The sequence below is a fragment of the Acomys minous genome (genome assembly GCF_964271855.1).
Source record: "Acomys minous genome assembly, chromosome: 4".
Lineage (NCBI taxonomy): Eukaryota > Metazoa > Chordata > Mammalia > Rodentia > Muridae > Acomys > Acomys minous.
Window position 1 is genome coordinate 64,159,947 of NC_140486.1, and position 22,229 is coordinate 64,182,175.

At 40.1% G+C, this 22,229-nt stretch overlaps 1 protein-coding gene across 2 annotated transcripts in view; it reads left to right on the top strand.

Annotated features, from left to right (window-relative positions):
• The first annotated feature begins 21,305 nt into the window (after positions 1 to 21,305).
• The window catches only part of DSC1 (desmocollin 1), a 30,851-nt gene continuing 29,927 nt past the window's right edge, over positions 21,306 to 22,229 (top strand). For both annotated transcript variants that reach the window (XM_084778366.1, XM_084778367.1), the window contains exon 1: positions 21,306 to 21,793. In XM_084778366.1, coding sequence (XP_084634492.1) covers positions 21,731 to 21,793 — 63 coding nt within the window. In that variant the 5' untranslated portion in view covers positions 21,306 to 21,730. The remainder of the gene's footprint in view (positions 21,794 to 22,229) is intronic.

Below are 22,229 nucleotides of genomic sequence, written 5' to 3' on the forward strand. Positions count from 1 at the left end.
ATATTATCATTATCAACTTAGAACACCTATATAGACTTAAAAACATCTTAACCCCTAAACAATTAAGCTTCATTGTAAAACTAAGCTACCTGGTCTTCAACTCCTTCAGAGACTTGAGAAGGAGTAAACCTGATTATCTGAATATGCTGGGAGTGCAGGTTAGTAACTTTCCAAATGAGAAGATGACAGAGACAATTTTCTAACTGAATAGTCACCCAATACTCTCTACAACATTGGGGCATCATCTTCAGCCTTCTGGCCCAATATATCTGACAGTCCTGTGAGACAGGAACTATTGAGGACTTGCTTACCCTGTCTTGGCAGAGTTTGGCCATCGACTCGGCCTGCATCCAAGCTTGCCCTTTTTTAAGGCAGAATTCTGTCTGTGGTAGAAATGAGGACATTTTCCCCAGTGGCAAGTTTGCCACATTTGAAGCCATCTCCATAAGGAGGTTCTTTGATGCTCATCATCTTCTTTGAAGTAGGCTGGGTGTTACCAGGAGTTAACCTGTCTCATTGCCAATGAATCTCTAAAGTAATAAAAACCTTTTAAAAATGCCACATTCTGCATGTCTCTGGTTTTTTTTTTACTTTATTAATTTATTCTTGTTACATCTCAATGGTTATCCCATCCCTTGTATCCTCCCATTCTTCCCTCCCTCCCATTTTCCCCTTATTCCCCTCCCCTATGACTGCTCCTGAGGGGGATTACCTCCCCCTGTATATGTTCATAGGGTATCAAGTCTCTTCTTGGTAACCTGCTGTCCTTCCTTTGAGTGCCACCAGGTCTCCCCCTCCAGGGGACATGGTCAAAGGTGAGGCACCAGAGTATGTGAGAAAGTAATATCCCACTCTCCACTCTACTGTGGAGAGTGTTCTGTCCATTGTCTAGATCTGGGTAGGGGTTTAAGGTTTACCGCCTGTATTGTCCTTGGCTGGTGCCTTAGTTTGAGCGGGACCCCTGTGCCCAAATCTGCCTATCATAATGTTCTACTTGTAGGCTTCTAGGACCCTCTGGCTCCTTCTACTTTGCCATTCTCCCATGCTTCTCTCATCTAGAGTCCCACTAGAATGTCTTCCCCTCTGTCTCAGTTTCCTGGCAAGTGAAGGCTTTCGTGGGACATATCCTTTGGGCTAATATGCAGATATAAGTGAGTATATACCATTTGAGTCTTTCTGCTTCTGGGTTAACTCACTCATTATGATCATTTCTAGCTCAATCCATTTATCCACAAATTTCGGGAATTCCTTGTTTTTAATAGCTGAATAGTATTCCATAGTGTATATGTACCACAGTTTCTTTATCCATTCTTCTACTGATGGACACTTAGGCTGTTTCCATGTTCTGGCTATTATGAATAAGGCTGCTATGAACATGGTTGAGCAAATTTTCTTGTGTGCTGGAGCATCTTCTAGGTATATTCCAAGGAGTGGAATAGATGGGTCTTGAGGAAGCCCTATTCCCCTTTTTCTGAGATAGCACCAGATAGATTTCCAAAGTGGTTGTACTAGTTTGCATTCCCACCAGCAATGAAGGAGTGTTCCTCTCTCCCCACATCCTCGCCAGCATGTGGTGTCGCTTGAATTTTTGATCTTAGCCATTCTGATGGGTGTAAGATGGAATCTCAGAGTTGTTTTGATTTGCATTTCCCTGATGATTAAGGAGGTTGAGCATTTCTTTAAGTGTTTCTCAGCCATTTGATATTCCTCTGTTGAGAATTCTCTGTTTAGTTTCAAGCCCCATTTCTCAATTGGGTTATTTGGTTTGGTGGTGTTTAATTTCTTGAGTTCTTTATATATTTTGGATATTAGACCTTTGTTAGATGTAGGGTTGGTGAAGATCTTTTCCCAGTCTGTAGGCTGTCGCTTTGTTCTCTTGACAGTGTCTAAAGACTTTGCCATTCTATAGAGTCATATCTATCTTCTGTATGTAAGATGTATATTTTTGTGATAAAAGTAGACTAGCAATTGACATGACCATGATTTAATCTACTAACATTTAATTTGTATAAGTTATTTCTCCTAAACAGCTTGATAGCACTTTCAAAGCATTGGAAGTAAACCTTTTATTCTAATTTAGTTATATGGGTATAATAACTCATATTAGAGTAGAAATCTATATATATACATATATATAATGTGTGAAGAATAATCTTACATTTGAATTCTATACTACTGTATCTAGAACTTATTTTGCATCTATATACAAAATTCTATATCAGTGAATTAAAAATATCTTGTGAGTGACAATAGAGGCATTAAGTTGAGGAGTAGATTCACTAAACTACTTTTTGTTCTATCTTCCCTGTACATTTCTATATTCCCCCTTCTTTCTTTTCAACTACTTTCTCCAAACAGGATATCAATGTCTAGCATGCTGTGAGGAATGCATCCTGTCAGGTCTGATCTAATGTCAGTGTCTGGTTCTTTTGTTCTGAAAGCGTATAATTTCTCACAGCATTATACAGTCCTAAAATTGTAAGTGTATAAAAGGTATGCATGATGCAAGGTGAAATTAAGGCCGGATTTCTGCTCTTTGTATGAGCGGGAAAAGAAGACATCTGTAAATCTTCATTCATGCCATATAGAGAATGGCATCTAATAGTAATTCATAGGGGTTCTTTAGTCAATAAGAAGCATTGTCTATGCCTAGACATTCACGTTTCAGCCAGTCCCAGAGCTAATCTCATAATGGTGGGATTAGCAATGTAAGTTACCTGCTTGTTCTGCAGTTTAAATTCTTCATATCCTGACTGTAGGCCCTTTATTTTCTTATTTTTAATGACAGAGCTATTTTAGGGTCATATGAAATGCTTGACAAATGATTGTCAGTTAAATTTGCTGAAAAATTAAAATTTTGTGTTAAATTCATGTTTTCCCATCATAAATGTCCATGAAAGTTACGTAGAAAATTAAAAAGAAATTAACAAAACAAAAAGACAAACTACCTACTAGTTAGAACAACCACTAAAATATTTTTAAAATGCTCTAAATGCTTTTAATGTATACATCTAGACTAGTGTTTGAGAAAAATAGGTGTTGAAAGATGCATCTGTTTGTATTCAAGATTGTTGGACAGAATACAGTCTACAGTACCCAGGTAAAACAGCTAGCATATCTGGTTACATACACAGAGAATGTAATCGTAAAGTTATACCCAGGGAAGCTCAATTTTAATCTCAAACTTCTTTTTCTTTTTTTTTAAAGACTTTACTGTCACAACTTCCTTATAAAATATGTAAGAAAATCCATGAACTAATATTAAAAGGCAGGCTTCACGAATGTCAGACTGACTTCGATCTAGTGATCCTCACACCTCCCAAGTGCCACGGCCATCTTGCGTAGAAATTGGCAGCTGTTGCCCTGTATAAAATGGCTTCTAGAATATTAAAAACAGTGGTTCAGTATTTTGATTACATTCTGAATAAATACCCAACAGGAAGTATTGAAGACTACACTTTTATTTTGGGGGTTATAACGATGTCATATTGTTTTGGATCTAAGAGTAATGTAAGAGGACAGGAACCAGAGCACTTGAGGTCGATCAAATGCGATCAATAGCGTTATGCCAGGAACAATCACAGACCAAGATGGAAGTAATGCGAACATTTTACATGGGATTTTGTAAACCCCAATGGTCTAAGCCCCAGAGACCCTCCTTTTTCTGCTTCCCACATCAGTGTGTTACAGGAACATGGAGTCATACTGGGTGCTTTTCATGGGTGTTGGAGCCAGACTTTGGTTCACAGCAATTACTCTTACCCTCTGTGAGCTACCTCACCAGCCCCTGTGCCAAAGTTGTGACATCCCAGTTAGGCCAAAGGAGAAAACCTCAGAGCCCAGGTCCATCCTAGAGTGAGAGCATGAGTGCATGTCTCTCCTTAACCCTCTTCATCTCCCCTGAGCAGCACCACTCATTCTTCTTCCTTTGACCTCCATGCTTTTAGGGTGATATATTAATTATAATAATCTCATTAAAGCCTGAGTAGCTCAGAAGAAGTTTCAGTCTTCTTAAGATTGATTTAAATAACAATGAATAGTCATTTCTCTTCTCATGAAAGTTAGTCTAGTGTATGGGTGATTTGGGGCAAATGAGAGACAATGGGGCACAATATCTTCCAACCAATGGTGGAGACTTTTCCTACTATCCAATGGAACTCTTCTCTTCTCTTCCTCAATTCTATGTTCTGTGATGTAGTAAGTAGTTTTCTTTCTCTTCATCCTCATCAGTATGGACTGCGTTTCTATAACTTGTTTATAAATAAACATTCAAAATGCCCTATATCTCTGTTTTTGCTTTTCTCGTATAATTCTATGAAGAGGGAGATGACCCTGGTCATTTTGTTATTGGCAATTTTCACCTAAGTTTTTATTGCTCGATACTCTCAGAAAAAGAAAAAAAAAAAAAAAAAAAAACAAACCAAAAGGCACAAGGATGGCTAATGGCAGCATCCAAGGCACCTCTTGGATAGTATGGATTCCTCCAAGAGGAGACACAAGGGAAGAGGTCCCAGTGTGCTGTACAAACTACTGGGCTGTAATTTGCAGTTATCATTTTGTAGAGCTTACACTTTTAATAAAATAAATTAATACTGTAAGTTAAGTTCAAAATGCCAGTAATTATTTATGCTTGCTGTAATGATGCTGAGCATTTTCTCAACATCTCATGTAATCCAGGCTGGCTTTAAACTCACTCTGTAGCCAAGAATGACCTTGTACTCCCAATTCTCTTTTGCCTCTGCCTCTTGAGGAGTGGATTACTAGTGGGTGACATTCAGTTTCGTCCTTGCTGGGAATGGAAGGCAGGGCTTTGTGAGTGCCAGGTAAGCACTCTGCTGACTGAACTCCACCCCTCTCCCATAGAACATTATGTTTTCTAACTTTCAGACAGGAAACATGTCTAGATGTGCATGAGGTTTTGACATCAGTTACTTTATTGTAGCACATCTGTCATTTTTAGTGTTGGCCAAGTGAAACTTCTGAGGATCACTGCTGCTGAGACACAGTGTGTTTTATTTGTATTCCTCTGGTTGACACAGTTGTTCCCAGTCTCTGTATCTGTAATCCAAACGTTTGAGTCATTTCATAGACCTAATACTTTTTTTCTGAGATTTCTGAGGCTCTGTTTCTTGCATCATACGAAGACGTGAATAATAGGCTGTGTGGCCGCAGGTGCTGCTGACTCCAGGGCCAATTTTTTATTTGTGACTGGCATGGGAAAAAATCTACAGGAATGTGTTTGCATTTGTAGTCACCAAGTACTTACTGCGCACACACAGCATGCTACGCTTGGCATTTGACAGAGAGGTTGTGAGGCAGCAAAAACAAACATGGGGAATGGTACCGCTTAGTTAACACACACAGCCTCATTAGAAAACACTGACTTTTGATTAGAAGTTCAGAAAGAAAAGAGAGAAGTGCAGATTGATCTGCAGACCAAAATGAATGGTGTATCAGGCATAGCTAAACAAAGATTCCTGGTCCTAAGTACCTCTTGAAGTGGAAACTTCCTCTATAAGAATATGCTAATTACTAATGAGGGAGGGGCTCCTGAGTCCTGACTCTAGCTAGCTAAGGCACTTTGACAGATGATGGCTGCTAGGGAAATGTGAGTCAGTTTTCTTTCAGGGTGGGGCCCTGGTAGATTGACTTTGTTTCAGTGGATGGCCTCACACCTCTCCGAATATGTGCAGTACTGAGTGTACTGAGCTATTAAGAAAAAAAATTGAAAAAAAGAGGACACGGAGTTGAGAGGGGTCTAGAGGGTGTGAAATGGATCTAGGGAGAGTTGGGGGGAGGTTGTGAAATGATGAAAATACATTATGTGCATGTATAAAATTCTCCAAGAATTAATAAAAAACATTACAATGAAAATTAAAACAAAAATTAAGACAAATTTATCTACTGATGGTATCATTAATTTGGCAGTATTTAACCCAAAGAGTGACAGAGAAATCTGTATTTTCTGAGGCTTCTCATCCCTTTATAGGCTGCTTAGCCAGAATGTTCATTGTGTTTAATTGAGATTAATCTGAACAGAAAGTTTTGGTTTTCTCTGCTTAAGTGCCCTCTGTCCGCGGAGGAAGGGACATTCATCCAACCACAGAAGCAGTCAGGAGAAACCACCGTTCCTGCCTTTTCATTTTCCTTCTTCAATAAATATAATATATGAATCTTTGAAGCCCCCTGAAATTGTGGGAAAGCCCTCATGTCACTGAGAACTTAGGAAGGCAAGCATGATGCTTTGAGAATCATGCATTCATTTGGAACAATTCATTCTAGAACTTTCTTCCAGTATGATCAAAGGAGGTGGGGGAGAAATGAATGGATAGAGATTTTAACATCTGGAGCATTTCCCAGGCTCCAGGCTTCTTCTTCTTCTTCTTCTTCTTCTTCTTCTTCTTCTTCTTCTTCTTCTTCTTCTTCTTCTTCTTTTGTTGTTCAGCTTTTATTTTTTTTTATTTTTTCTTTATTAATTTATTCTTGTTACATCTCAATGGTTATCCCATCCCTTGTATCCTCCCATTCTTCCCTCCCTCCCATTTTCCCCTTATTCCCCTCCCCTATGACTGTTCCTGAGGGGGATTACCTCCCCCTGTATATGCTCATAGGGTATCAAGTCTCTTCTTGGTAACCTGCTGTCCTTCCTCTGAGTGCCACCAGGTCTCCCCCTCCAGGGGACATGGAAAAGGTGAGGCACCAGACTATGTGAGAAAATAATATCCCACTCTCCACTCTACTGTGGAGAATGTTCCAGGCTCCAGGCTTCTTATTGGGTACAGAGATGGATGTATCCACATGTAGCATGCACTGAACTCTTCTAAGAACACTGCGAGTGGGTACCATTCTCTGCATTGCTTACTTGACACTTGGACAGGGTGAGCACAGCTGGAAATCTCCTGTCATTACACTATTGCTTCCTGTGTCTTTTCAGGATGGGTCTTTAGATGTAGAACTACAGACTTAGATAAATCTGATAATCCAATCTAGAGTAGTTTTGAGAATAGCAAGGCCCAATGTCATAATTATGCGCCAACAAAAGGTCTACACTGACACTCTCTATGTAAACCTGGACTTATGGTCACCATCATTTAAGGGTACCAGGGAGGACTTGCTGAAAGTAGACTAGCTGAGATGCTGGACAGTCGTTGTATGCCAGTTGTCACTCTCATTACACATACACCCTCTGTGTATGTGTAATATGAGAAAATATCTTTTTATAATTTCTACACAAGAAGTTTTTCCATTTTTCTAAGTGTTGTATCCTTGGACAAACTCATCAGTGTTCTGCACAAAATTCCAAGAAGGAGATGATTTTTGTAATACCCCAGGACAGAAGTAAACATGTGGCTCAGGCCTAGTGTCTTGTGCCTTCTGCCAAGAGTGCAGGGCCCATTGCCTTAGTCTGTCAAGGCTGGATTGGCTGGGAGTGTTATCTACCTTTACTGAGTCCCCCAGGATTTCTATGTCATCATATCTCAGGAAGAGGCAACATGACTGTAGTATCCCTTTCAGGTTCCTGTGAGAGATGCCTTGATAGTGTAAAGTACCATTATAACAAACAGACCCTGAGAGCCTGTCCATGAGTGCAACTAGAGTCAAGATTGACACCAAGAAGAGAAGGGCTTCAAACTGCCATTGGCTCCTGCTTCTCCAAATGATGCTTCTTGTACAATCAGAAAATGTTTTCTCAATCCAGAGTAAGGATTAATTTTTTGTAAAGATGACTTAGCAAGAAGCTGAAACTTGTTCTATTCGCAAAGATGGGATGAATCAGGTTCTGACCTGGGACAAGCACTGATGATGCAGGCAGAAACTTGGCCAGTGACACACGTTGGAAAAGTCTACCATCAAACAGAAGAAAACTCTAAATTTGGCAGCATTTCCTAAAGGACTCCAGATGTGATCATATTAATGTGCTGGAATCCTTTAAAACTCATAAGCCTAAGAGAAATACTAATTTTTCTTATGTGTTAAACTGAAGAACAAGGAGTTAAATGTTGGCTTTATTATACAAGTAATTTTATGAATTTCAATTATAAAGTGCACTCTGATAAAATGAGTTCTTTTAAGTAGTCTGTTTTCTTTAACTTCTATTAGCTTAGCTTATGGATTGGAAGATCATTTCTTGGATTCCACTGTGTTCTGTATGCTCTGAAGAGCTCTTCTGACACGATACATAGCCGACTCAATAGCGTTACCACTTAACTTATCAACTGACATTTATGACATGAATATTTTTATGGCTTAGTGTAAGAAAGGTCTTTTAAACTGCAAAGTATATTTTAAGTTAATTACTTGGTCCGAAGGCTGTGTAGTGAGGTGGTTGCATTACTATTTCTTTTTTTAAATTTTATTAATTTATTCATATTACATCTCAATGGTTATCCCCTCCCTTGTATCCTCCCATTCTTCCCTCTCTCCCATTTTCCTCTCACTCCCCTCCCTTATGACTGTGACTGAGGGGGACTTCCTCGGCCTTTATATGCTTATAGGGTATCAAGTCTCTTCTTGGTAGCCTGCTATCCTTCCTCTGAGTGCCACTAGGTCTCCCCATCCAGTTCTAGCCAATGGACAGGACATTCTCCACAGTTGAGTGGAGAGTGGGGTATGACTTGCATTACTATTTCTTGTGTTGAGAAAGACCACCTCAAGATACTAACAGAAGGCCACATAGTAACACACTAATGGGCTTTTTATGTCATTAAAGTCCTTCCTATGGGTTCAGTGGGGTTCATTTAGTTACATCAGTCTTTTTTTTTTTTTTTTAAATGGGAAACTTTGGTTCTTATTAGGAGGAAGTGAGACTGGGTTCTCCAGCCTACTTCCACATGAAAAGGGAAATGGTCCACGAGCTTGTTGTTTGTGATTGTAAGCTGATACCTAGAGCTAGAGAAGAGCTCACATGAAGGGAGCCCTTCACTCTTGCAAGCCTCAACCGAAGACTCCCCTGCTGAAGGGTTGCCAAAGCTGCCGTTTGCATCTGTGCTACTCATGGTGCTTGCTAAACAGCACATTTCCTTGATCTTGCCCTTTCCCATCACAGGATGGCTCTTCTTGTCTGGTCTGAGATCAGGAATTTCTGGTTTACTGAGAGCAACTGGTTGTTTCTCAATGTGTTTGCTGTAGATGCTACCATGTCACCACACACTGGAAGCCTGGCTAGGGAGTCAAGGGGAAAAACCATAAAGGTAGCAGTGTATGCTGTTTTTCATCCTTCTGTCTATGGTACTGGAAAACATGTGTAAAACAAAGGCTATGAAATTTTATTTGCTTGTTACCACACCTCATTTCTTCAGCTCTGTCACATACACCCTAGATTCACCCTTTCAGGTTAGACCCTGTTTATTTTCATCTCTTGAGAATGCCATCTGTTGTGAGTTTACAAAATTCCATTTCCCAGAGAGAAACATTAATTATCTTACGAAATTCTTGAGATGTATTTCCTTCTATTTGAGAGAAGGAAGTTTAGTCCAGTGACTAAAGACAAACTGCTTGGATTCAAATGCCTCCTCTGTCAGCAACTGTCTGTGTGTTCTATAGGAGTCACTTTATACCCGAGGTTTGTTGTCTTTAAGATGGGATAATAATAGCATCTGTTCTATGTCTGCTAATATAGTCACTCCTCACAGTCCCCAAACTTGTGAATAAATTAATAGGTGTAAAACACCTGAGACAGTAAAAAGAACTTATTAAAACCATGAAAGTATTACTTATTATTCACTGTTTTTAGACCACTGGACCATTTAACTGGCCCTAGTACTTGAGGTGTAAAGGGCTTTACTCTTGTATTTAGGAAAATGAAAAACATTCTCTTTCTTGATCTTTATAGACCATTGGCTTCTTTACACAGAGAGAAAGATACAAATAGGCTGTAAAAATAGCAACCAATTAATACACAGAGTTGTAAGGTCCACTCTCAAAAGATACAACCCACACTAAATCTTGGGGAACATCCTGGGAGAGAGAGCAGAAAGATTGTAAGAGCCAGAGAATCAGGGACTTTCCTGTAAGACTGTGTCTTCTAATAACACCAGAGGCTACACTTGTAAACATATCTCACCAACATGACCACCCAAATGTGATCTGAACAAAGAAAACATCATTAAACCTGCCAAACTCATTGAACAAATGCCCACAAGGCCTCAACCCTACACAAAGAGTTGTAGGCAAGGACTGGGAGAGACTGTCTTCCCTGGGGAAAGCACATGAGTTGGTTGTCCAGTGACAGATGGTCAGCACTGAAAGTATATAAAAATACATATGTTCATGCAATAATAGTTGACAAAAAATGAATTTCAGAGAGAGCAATAGGGTATATTGAAAAGGGTGAAGAGAAGAAAAGGAAGAAAGAAATGTTGAAGTTAAAATCCATTCTCAGAAATTAAATGAGATAGTGATGAGGTTAAAGAAAGATTAGAAGTGTGGCTACACTAAGTGAAGCTGAGTCCTTCTTATCCACATAAAAAATGAACTCAGAAGAGTCCTATGTTACACAGTTTGGCAGACTCTCCTAAGAGCACCGTCACCCACCCATCCATCATCCATTCATATAAGGTCTTGTTATAGAGATCTGGCTGTCATGGAACTCACAATGAAGACCAAACTGGCTTTGAACTGGAGATGATCCTCTTGCCTTTGTCTCCTGATTGCTGAGGTAACAGGCTTGTACCACCATACCTGGCTTTTTTTTAAGCACCTAAAGAGAAGTTCATTGTCTTATCATTAAGGACATTTTATCAGTTTCACAGGTAAATCATACTTACCTGATTGTCTCCTCAGGGCCTCTGTGGTTGTGGTATATCCTCATTTGTACTAAGATTATCTTTGTATTTTTCAAATTAAATTTTGCTTTAAGAGCGAATAGTTTTGTTTAGGAGAATGCCTTGTTAAGCTTATTGGTGACATAAAAAGAGGTTTTGAAGAGACAAGACTGGAAAGAGATAAGGAAGCAATGGGATGGGTAGCTATCTAAGCACTTTACATTAGCTATTAAGGCATAATGCCCTCCTTCCCCCGCACTAGGTGGTGAGACCCTATTTCTTTCTTAAAAAAAAAAAGATTTATTATATATATAGTGTTCTGTCTTCATGTAAGTCAGAGGGTACTTGATCTCATTACAGATGGTTGTGAGCCACTATGTGGTTGCTCTGAATTGAACTCAGGACCTTTGCAAGAGCAGCCAGTGCTCTTAACTGTTGAGCCATTTCTCCAGCTCCTATTTCTAAAGATTGCACACACTGTTGTGGGACAAAGCTGTGAAGCGAACTGGATGTCTCCTTCCTGCTGGATAGCTTCCATCGTACTGAAGGATACTGTGCATTCTAGTGGGGGAAAAGTCATTAATGGGCTTATCTAGTGGTAGACCCTATGTCTGTAATACTTACCTGCCAGGACAGAGGTGCTCACTGGTATAGTAGTATGACTGACACAAGCTTAACCAACTTCTGTCTGACTGAATTTGAAACCTGCTTCACAGTAAGTAATTCATATCTGGTACTGTAAACCCTGTCAAAAACCCTTAGCTCAGGAAAGCATAGGCCCTAAGGGGTAACCTACTACTGTTGTTTTGCTAAATGGACATGTTGTCAAGCTGCCTTATAAATATTTATGTTTACAGTCATAAATTAGTGCTGATGTCAGCCTTGGTCAGAGAGGTTCCTGTTTGTAGTTGGAGATGTTTAATGCGTAGACTCCTACCTGGTCCGAGTGCTGAGAATAAGTGACGGTTGAGGGCTTATCTTTAAACAGAGCATCTACATCCCCTCCTCCACAGCTCAGAGGGAGTCAGAGGAGAGGAAGTGGAAGGATGCGGAGAGCTGGAGGTGAGGAGGAGTGTTGCAAAATGCTGTCTTTGGATGTAATAATAATGGCCGTTGAACTCATGAACTCCCAGCAACTGTGGCTGTCAGCACAAAGCTTGAACAAGATGGGGCCAGGCAACAGTCCATCATGGATGAGGAAGGGTTTCACAATGCCCTACCCTTTGTTGGGAGTGATTGGTCTACCACTCCTTCCCCATCTGTTTTTGCTGGGGGAAAAATCATCATTTTCTTCAGTATTGTAGCCACTCATACATTATCCTTGCTCAAGTAAGGAAGCCCCCACCCATGCTCTTTCAAGCAACTCTAAACTTAAAAGGTCATAAAAACAAGCAGCCAACCAACCAAACAACAGCAAAAGACAAAAACTCAAAATAAGAGGGGAGTTGATGAGAAGGGCTTCAGCAGGAGTTGTGGGGAAGAGAGAGAACAATCGGGTGAAATGACACAACACATTAAATACATGTATGAAAGTGTATGTATTAGTTTTTTTTTTTTTACTATTGATGTGATAAAATGCAGTGACCAAAAATACCGTGTAGACAAAAGTGTTTATTTTGGCTTAGAAGTAAGTCTATCATGGTGGAGATGCATGTAGGGAGCTGCAGGAGATGTGGCCTAGAGACCACATCTCAGCTGCAAATAGAAAACAGAAATCTGGAAATGGGATGAGGCTATGAGCTCTGAAAGTGGTTCGTTTTCCAACAAACCTCCATGCTCCCAAACTTCCACAGCCTCTCTAAACAGTGCCAACTGGGACCGAGTGTTCAAACACAGGAGCCAATGGACATTTCTCATTCAATCCATGACTCTCTCTCTCTCTCTCTCTCTCTCTTTCTCTCTCTCTCTCTCTCTCTCTCTCTCTCTCTCTCTCTCTCACACACACACACACACACACACACACACCAAAGGGACTGTGGAATCAGGGAAAAGAGAGAAAGGAACAGAACCTGAAGCTCAGCAGAAAAAAAAAACAAGGAAAGTGAAGAAGATCAGGCATGACCATATCCCATGAGCTTGAGGTAGTAGAAGCCATTAAACTTCCCCACTGGGCAGATTGTAGAATTTTCAAAAGTGTTTCTAATACTGGAAGGTTTTATTTTGGTTTTTTGTTTTGTTTTTATTTTTTTATTTTTTTATTTTTTTTGTTTTTTTTTGCTTTCTAGTTCCCAACATCTACTTTCATCTCTCTTACCCTCTGGTAACTCCTTATATAACCCCCCTTCTCCCTCTACTATAGTTTTGTGGTCAGTAAAGGACCAGGCCCTTGACTACACCCTGGTATACACAGAGAGAATGGTTCTAGAATCCTAGGTGCTGAATATCTGCAAAGAGTATGATGGGGGAGTCCACCTCTCTTCTCCTTGCCTGCTTAGTCAATCATGTGTGGTGGCCATGAACTTCAAGCCCCACACTAATCATATGATTTACACATATTATCCTTTGCTTCACAAGAAACACCAAGTGGAGCCTATCATTATGCTTTTAGATGGATAAGAAAACAGAGGTGAAGTTGCACCAATTCTCTAGTTCAAGGTCTCACAGCTGAGGAAACCAGGAGAGGCAGAATCAGTGTGAGGAGAAGAGCTCCCAAATGCCAGAGACAGTGTGATACCCTTGACACCATCGGCCTTTGCAGACCTAGGGGATTGGGGGAAGAAGATGGCCTCTTCGAGCTTTGAGTGGGATGGGCTGCAGGTTGGAACTAGATCAATATGCATAGTTTGTGTGTGCAGAGAGCCTGTGTTGGGAGTATGACTAGTGGCCAGCCATGATCCTCATGAAGCCCATGGTTTGTGCTTTTCCTGGCTTTTCCCTGTTACTGGTCCATGATGCCATTGAAAAACAACTCCATTTGGAACATGTTCAGTGGTGATAGGAAAAAGCAAAGGTGAGGCATGGGCATTCAAAGTAAAACAAAAACAGTGATATAGCCTTTATTTCACTGTCACTGGACAGTATTTTGAGAGAAGAAAAAGATCTAAAACAGGAGATAAGACAGAAAGCTGGAAGAAATTGAGAAGAAATACAGAAAAAGAAACCGTACTGCTCATAACTGATGTTTAAATCATCTCATTGCTGAACACGAATGAGCAAACAATAGAGGGCTCAGTGCTAGAATTTCAGAGGAACCTTTGTAAACATATCTTTATAATTTTCTGTTTAAATATTTCTACGTAAATGACTAAAATTCTGATTCCTGCACAATGTCTTAGTCAATCTTAGTATTTCCTTTGATCTTCTTTATAAAGTTTTTGAGTATACTCTCAAGGTATTCTTAATTATAAGTATATGATCATGATGAGTCAATATTAATCCTTTGTCATATTTTTCTGCTTTATGGCAGACCTTTGTCCCAAGCAAATGTAATCAATTTTCAGGTAGAAAAAGTAATTCAAAATGGCTTCAAAAGAAATGAAAAGGAAAAGAAAATTTAAAAAATCAATATACTAAATAATAAAATTATTTCTAGTTTAGAACTTCCCTGCCATATATATACATATATGTACATATATATGTATATATATAGAAAATGCTAGGCAAGCTTTATATATATATACATATATAAATGTGTATATATGTATATACATATATACATATATAATGAAACAAAAAAGAAACTTCCTTATAAGAGATGCAGCTTCCTATCAGAACGAAATATGATGTAACACCATAGCTAAAGTCATCTTCCATTTAGTCCTCACAAGCTTCCTTAAAGGGAAAGAAATACTCAGATATCAATATTCAGTATATAATAAAATATACATCAATTGACTCAAAGAAAAGATATAGAGCATCTCTATGCAAAGGATTATAAACTAATTTTAATGATTTTTATACAGTGATTGGTTGGTATCATAGCTTATGAGTGAGTTGGATGACTAAACAATCTGAAGAAGCCAATAGTTCACAGGAGCATTGATGGAGTTAGAAACATTGAACCAAACTGCTGTATTCTGCAGCTCAGTGCACGGAGAACTGTAGGTCAGTTGGCAGTGTATTTGATCTTCTTCACCAATGGAACCAGGCATGTCATATTCTTGTCCCTCTTCTCAAATGCTGAGGGCACAGACAAGCACAGCTGTAATTGTTGTTGTTGTGTTGTGTTGTGTTTGTTTTTACCATGGGATCCAGGGATTCACACTCAAGTCCTCATGCTTGCATGGCAAGTGCTCAGACCCACTGAACTACCTCCCCAGCTCTGAGGTGCCTGAGCTGCTATCAGTGGGTTAAAATTCCATGTCACCACTCACTAGCTCTCTGACTGGGAGGAAGTTATTTAAATTCTATGGCTCTCAATTTACTTGTCTATAAAATATAGTAATAACAGGACCCATTTCATGTACTTGTTATGAGCATGAGTTGGGATAATACAAATAAAGAATTTAACAGTATGTCTGATGCATAGAAGTCAAACAATGAATGATAGTCATTATAGTTAGGGTAGTGTTTGTGGCAAAGGTGATTATTTTTGTCTACTTTACCCACTCTTTTCCCTTTGACTCTTGGTTTCTGATGAATGCGACCAAGAAACCTCAAATATTTGTCACCTCTTCATTTTAATTGGGGTATTAGACATAGTTTCCCCAACAGAAAGGACCAGAGTTTCTGCTTTCTATGGTCCCTATCTAGAGAAATTTTTGTTTTTCACAGGAACTGAGCAAAGATTCACTGTATTTACTGCCTTCTATAGTATCTTACTTAGAAGGGAAGATATTACTCTGAGAGAATCCGAAATCAAGATTTAGGGGACCCCAAATCATCTCCATTGCTTTGTTTCCACACAGATGCTGTGGCATCTCGATCCATCTCCTCATGTACTGTTATCCAAGTTCAAAAGTTCAGCATCTGCCCTGTTCCCTGCCTCCTCTGGTCTCCTAGCCCTTCTGCATCAAAGCATCGACCCTGCCATTACTTACAAGTGTCAGTTGTGACAGCTTTGCCTCCAAAGAGCTCCACAACCTAGCTTCTTCACTTTGAACCTCTGCTCTGTTCCTTCCATCAGGGTTAACCATAACAAGTTATTTCTCTTTCTAAATCTTAAGTTAAGCTATATTCAGTTAGAAGTAATCCTTGTGAATCTTATTAACTTTTCAAAGTTCCAGAGCCTTGTACGTTTTGTTAATTTCCTGAGCCTTATGAGTCTCCCACTTTCCTCTAGGACGAAAGAAATAGTTACAGAAATGAGTCTTCAATAATTTTAGAAAGTATCTATAACTGATTGGATTGATTTGTTTTAATTTAGGCTACTCATGGACACCACCTTGTTGCAAGCCGAGTGCATTGACCCAAGTTTAGATGTACACATAAGAAGCTGGGCACTACCGTGCACACCTGTAATTCCAGTGCTAGTGAGAAGGAGATACAAGGATCCTTGGGGCTTTCAGGCTACCTAGCCTGGTGGAAGCAGCTGCAGGTTTAATGAGAGACCCTTTCTAAAACCCTAAAGTGGAAAAGTTATTAAGGAGGAGACATCTGGCTTCTACATGCAGGGACACACACCTGGCTTCACACTTTCATATACAGATGAAACACATGCAAACTGCAAACAAGATAATCCATATTCTTTGCCTATTGCTTTAAGAATCTGACTCAGTAAGTCTGTGGGGTGTCAAGGACATCTATGCTTTTCACAACCCAAACCTCTCCGCTTCTATGTCTGGGAAACACTGGCTGAAACTTATTCTACTCAGCTGGAAAACAAACTGGTGAGCTCTGTGCTGAATGACAAAACTTTCTCAAAATCACTTTAATTTTTCTACATTATCCATGTGCATTCTTGTACATTCATAAATATATTGTTGGTTGATTCTCTTTAGAACATTCTAAATCACTTTATGATGTGCATGCATGTTTTATCTGCATGGAGTTGTGTCTACACAAGACATACAAACAATGACTTAAGTTGTAAAATTTGTGTGTACTACACAATAAAGCTATCTATCAGCTGATATTTTCTTTGGAGGATCGTTCCTTTCTTTCTTATCTTCGGCCACTTCCTCATCAATTCTGAATCAGTGTCTTCCACTTAAACGAACGTGGCATTCTTGTAGTCTGCCAGCACTGAATACAAAATGGCAGGTAATCAGGCATGTTTGCTTCATATCCTTTGAATTCTTGCCTCTGGGTCACCTCACCCTTGTTCCCATTTGGGAGGTAGCTAGCTGGGAAGGGCGAGGAGGTCCACTCTGCTGACTAGCCTTTTCAAGGGATCCACCCATTGGAACTCCGCTCAAGGCGGCTTCTATTTAGACAGTTTTCTGTTAACTAGAGATCACATTGCAGCTGCCAAGTGCAGATGGGTGGGGCAGGGAAGCGGCACTCCTTCTACACTGTCATAGTGTAAAATGTTACATGTTGGTAGAACAGCGGTGTGACCATCTTAAACTAGAACACGTGGTTCCAAGTGCACAGGCGTGTGCGAGCCATCCTGCATGCTTGAGACCAGCACAGTACCCCGAGCCGCGTCCTGAGCTCTTGAGACGCAACTGAAAGCACAAAACCAAGCCTGTCTCCAAAAGAAGAAGGCAGCCACCTGCCTACGCACACCGTGCCCCTCTTTTCCCTCCTCCTAGCCCAACAAAAAGTCCCTGATCTAGAAAAGAGGTGTTCTGACTACGTGCATGGTATCAGTGCTTCTCAGATTATCCTAAATAAGTCTGTGCTAATAGCTGGTTCCTGTTTCCTGACTCGCTTTTTCATGCTATTTCCTAACATGTATGGTATCCTGAGCCATAAGATCTATTTGTAGACAGTTGCACTCCAGAATCAGCATGCAAGTCTAGAAACACGCATTTCACTTTTAAGAAGGTAAATATGTAGTGACTGGTCTAGATCTAGAAGGCATTTCCTTCTGCTAAAATTACAGACATTTTCTAGGATGAGGCCTAAGAAACCTACTTTCGATTCTTGTATGTCAAACACTTTGTGCCACTTTGTCTCTCCTTGTTCTGATGTCCTTTCGGTTTATCTGAGCTCAAGGACCGTGTCTTCCAGTTCATGCTGCATAGATCATGTGGCGTTCACCACATTAACAAGGGCTGATGGTGTGGTCTCCAGACGACTTCAGTCTACCCTGAGCTCCTGAAAGTCTGCAATTCTGTGCCAATAGAAGCTTGTGACTGCATATTCCTTCTATTTTTTTGTTCATAAATCGACTCCTTTTCTCTTTGCCAGTACTGTACTCACCTTCATGCAGTTTCTCTCCGCTGTTCATTTTGCTTTCTTCACATTTTCTGGCGGCCTTTGAGACACAATAGATGCTATTCATCTATGCTAGACATATTGTGGACAAGCACCACCTGATGACTGGCAACATGTTGAGCCCATTCCAACATGAATTCAGACTCTGAGAATGGACTCTGGGTGTTCCCAAACTCAGCATTTTTTTTTTCAGACTCATGGTCCCTGACCCCTGGCAATGAAGGAGGATTGTCTACTAGCGATTGATTGCAGAAGCATCACAGCATAATGATAATTGGAGGCCAGTGGCTAATTGAGGCTATTTCATAGAGGGTGTATGCTCTAATGAGTGTAGTTTCTTTTGTTTAATGGTAATCACTCTTAATCCATCTACACAAAAGAAACTGTAGTTAATACAGCTGTAAAGTGGTGAAGGTGTTCTTATTGCAGCTCTTCTAAAACTATTCCCAGGTTACTACATTGGTTTTCTCTTTCCATCCTGTATCTATTCTATACATTACTTTGCCCATATCTATTATTTATATTATTACTATATCTGTAAATGAAAAGCTACTTACATTATTAATGAGAATAGAAATACAGTTGTGTTCCTTTCTAATTAATGTTTTGCTATTTTACTACTATGGCTTTTAAAGATCTCAAGTGTCTGTCATTTTTAATAAAAATTCACCGAGAGAATATAGACTTGACAAATATGGATGTCTTATCACATCAAGTACTTCAGTATCAAGTGTAGATTATGTTTAACTTACAGAGGTTAATTTAAAACATTGCAGACACAGAATTCCTTCTAGCTTAAGAAATAATTGTAAATCCACTCAAAACATGTATGTGTAAACATGGCTCTTACAACGAGTAAACATTAGCAATTACTTAAATGCTCAGCTAAACCGGTTGTGGTGCATTCCTGTGAAGGAAGTTGTGTTTCTCTTAAGCTAGTTTGAATTAAGTGTGTGTGCTAAATAGAGAAAGCCCTACATTACCCTTGGATGGGTGCTGGCCTTTCTTTTCTTAGGCTTGACAATGGTTTTGGTAATCACTGGGAGTGGTCATTTTATGTAAAATTAACTGGTAATTTCTGTAATAATCCTTAAGAAATCATCCCTAGTAATTTCCACAAATAATTTACTTCTAAACTTTAATAACCTTTGCTTGGATAATTTCCAAGTTCAATGGAATTGAACGGCTTTCTACTCAAGGCAATCAGACTGTATTCTCATGTTCAAAGTCTGCCTTGAATAATGTGCTGCTTAATATAGAAACGGAGCAATTGGCAGAGGGTTGTAATTAAAAACAGATAGATTTTAAATGTTCAACTTTGAAGGTCATCAAAGAAAACATTAATCCGAGGAAATAGCAGAAAATAAATGTATTTTTATAGTTGTTTGCTGATTTATTTTTGTTTTGTTTATTTTGTAGTATACTAAACTCAGAAGGTTCTCATTCAGGATGTTGCTTTCAATAGCCAAGGCTTCCCTTTTTCTTTGTTTATACATTTTCCCATAAGATCCCTCCACCATGTATGTGTGTTCATCACAGAGTACTTTCTTATGGCTTTATCAATACAGTAATCCTACAAGTCCTGTCACCTGACAGAGACCTTAGTGTTGTTTAGAAATAACTGCTTTAGGGTCTTGAATTTTTTGTCTTAAGTAGCTCTTCCGATGAATTGGTCACATGTAACCAGTTTCTATTAAATGTGTTGCTGTATGTCCATAAAACAGTTTAGGTTCATGCAGAGATGCACCTTCAGCTAAGGAGGAAAGAAATGCATGCACTGTATGAGGCTTCCCATGCCAAGCTTTCTCTTTATGACTCTAAGTTTTTGGTAAATGAGAGATTATGCTGTATTTACATATATACAGCAAACTCTTCTCCTTTGTCTCTGAACTATGAACTGTTATTCTCTCTTTTCTTAAGTGCTAAGATCTTGAATATTTTCTGTGGTGTCCTTTTATTACCCTTTAAGCTTTTATGCAATCTCCGAAAAGTGTACTTATTTTTAGCTTCATGAGATTTCCAGTGTTCTTTTTCTCCTTGAACGGTGTTCCTTCCTAGCAGTGTACAAAGTCTGGTACGTGAATCTCAGTGTTTGTTGAAAGAGTTCATCTGTTTGCACAAGCTTAGGTAACCTCAACAAACAATGAGACAAAAATTATAGGCAGTGCTTTGGTGGCAAGCACATGTAGTTTCCACTGTCTACTTTTTTCTCTTTGTTTTTTGAGACAAGGTCTCCTGTGTCCTAACTTGCCCTTCTGCTTTCTAAACAGGCAGAAGTGACCTTCAGAATGTCTGAATCCCTATCCACCTCCCGAGTGCTGAGATTACACGTATGCGCCACCACACCTAGCTTATGTGGTGCTGGGGACTGAACCCATGGCCTAAGCTGTATCTCCAGCCCACTTCTGCACTTTTTGTTTATGAATGAAGGGATAAGGTTTAATTTCCAAGGTTCCGTCATTTGCTAAAAGAACCCCTTGTGGGTCTATTGGAAAAACTGACTTAAATGTCTGCTATGGATCTTGATTCATAGCAAAAACCTGGAAAATACGAATTTAGTTCCTCCCATACACTTAACACTTAATACTTGCCAATATTTAACATCCTCCCCCAACGTCTATCACTGGCATCAAATGCAACAGATATCAAACATCTTGAACTAAAGCAGAAGAAAAGATGCTAAGGTCCTCACTGCAAGAATCATTGGTGTTTACAAAACCTGGATGCTATGACGTCATTGCACCTGTACTCCAGGTCAGCTTCCATCATACTTGTTGTGCACAACTAATTAGCATTGAATGGGATGTGATTAGTCTAGTAGGTTTTAGTTGTCCTTCCAAGGGGAGGGGATAACAAAACAAGAATAAAATTTCTAGTGTAACAAAAAGAAAACTATGTCATTGTTACTTTATTATTGTTATTTTTCTTATGAGGCTGATATACTTAGGCTATTCCTTGCGATGTCTAGAGGACTGCCTCCTAAGAGACAGAAGATAATAGGGGGCAGACACAATGCACCAGTGGCATCAACTGGAATGTCGTCTCTCTGGCGAAGCTGTAGTGCTTCATGGCACAGGCTATACCCGAATGCTCTGATGGGGAGATAACTCCAGATGGAGGTGATTGCACAAGCCTCCGTCCTCTGATTTGCCAATGTGCTCGATGAAGCCTAGCTTCCTTTTTTGCATGGGGTTTATGCACAATTCCTGTTTGCCCCCGAGGGGGCAAGGCAGGTTATTAAGGCCAAGAAGGAGGGGAGCCTGTGGGAGGACATAATAACTGGGAGGACTTCACAGCCTCTACCTGGGGGTAAAGGGAGGAGGGCTGAGCACGGAGGGTGTTGTCTTCGAACTCTGACTATGTGTTAAGTGGCAGGAGAAATTTTGAAAGCTGCTTTGAGGAGGAGCCAGTGGCTGAGTATGTGGTGTTTTGTGCTTCACTCTCCTCACTTGTAGGAAACCCTCTTTACATTCACAGGTAATTGGACTGGAAGGAAGACACGACTGGCCAGGAAAGAGGACCATTCTGTCGCTCCTCCTCCTGTTGCTTATCGCTTGCATCCTGACTCTCTTCCAAAGCCGCCTGGGCTGTGCCAACGTGGCTGCAGAGCACATTGACGCATGCCAGCATCTGCTTAGCCTCCCTGTGCACTGCAGGCCATCCCATTAGCAGCTCACCACCCCTGGCCATTGGGACCTCTTCCGATGGCTGTGGCCTCCGCTGCCCCAGGGAGCACCTTCTCTAACCAGCTCCTTCTCTTTCTCCTGGTGAGTAACATCCAAAGGATTAGGGAACCAGGCGTGCTCTCACCCGTTTCCTCTTGCCAGCTGGGGCTTGAAAGGGAGTCTTGGTAGGAAGGCAGGGAGGATATATGGAGGGGAAAAAAAAGTTGAGTTGGGAACAATTTAGAACTGAGGGGCTTGTGATCCAGGATGGGGAGGGCTGAGCTGACTCTCTAAGCTCCAACGCATGTGTGATAATGTCTTTCAGGGGAGTCCCTCATTCAGTTTTGCTGTGATTTTTTTCCCCCTGAGGAGTAGTGAAAAAAGTTTTTGGCATTTGGCTAGGCATTATAAAGCTCACATACTTAACATGCTTCTCCACTGAGCAGCCAAAAGAGAAAAGGATTCTGGGTCTTCACCCAGAAGCCTTTAAGGATGGGTAGGACTTTCAGTGTGAGACTACAACTCAATGCAACAAGGG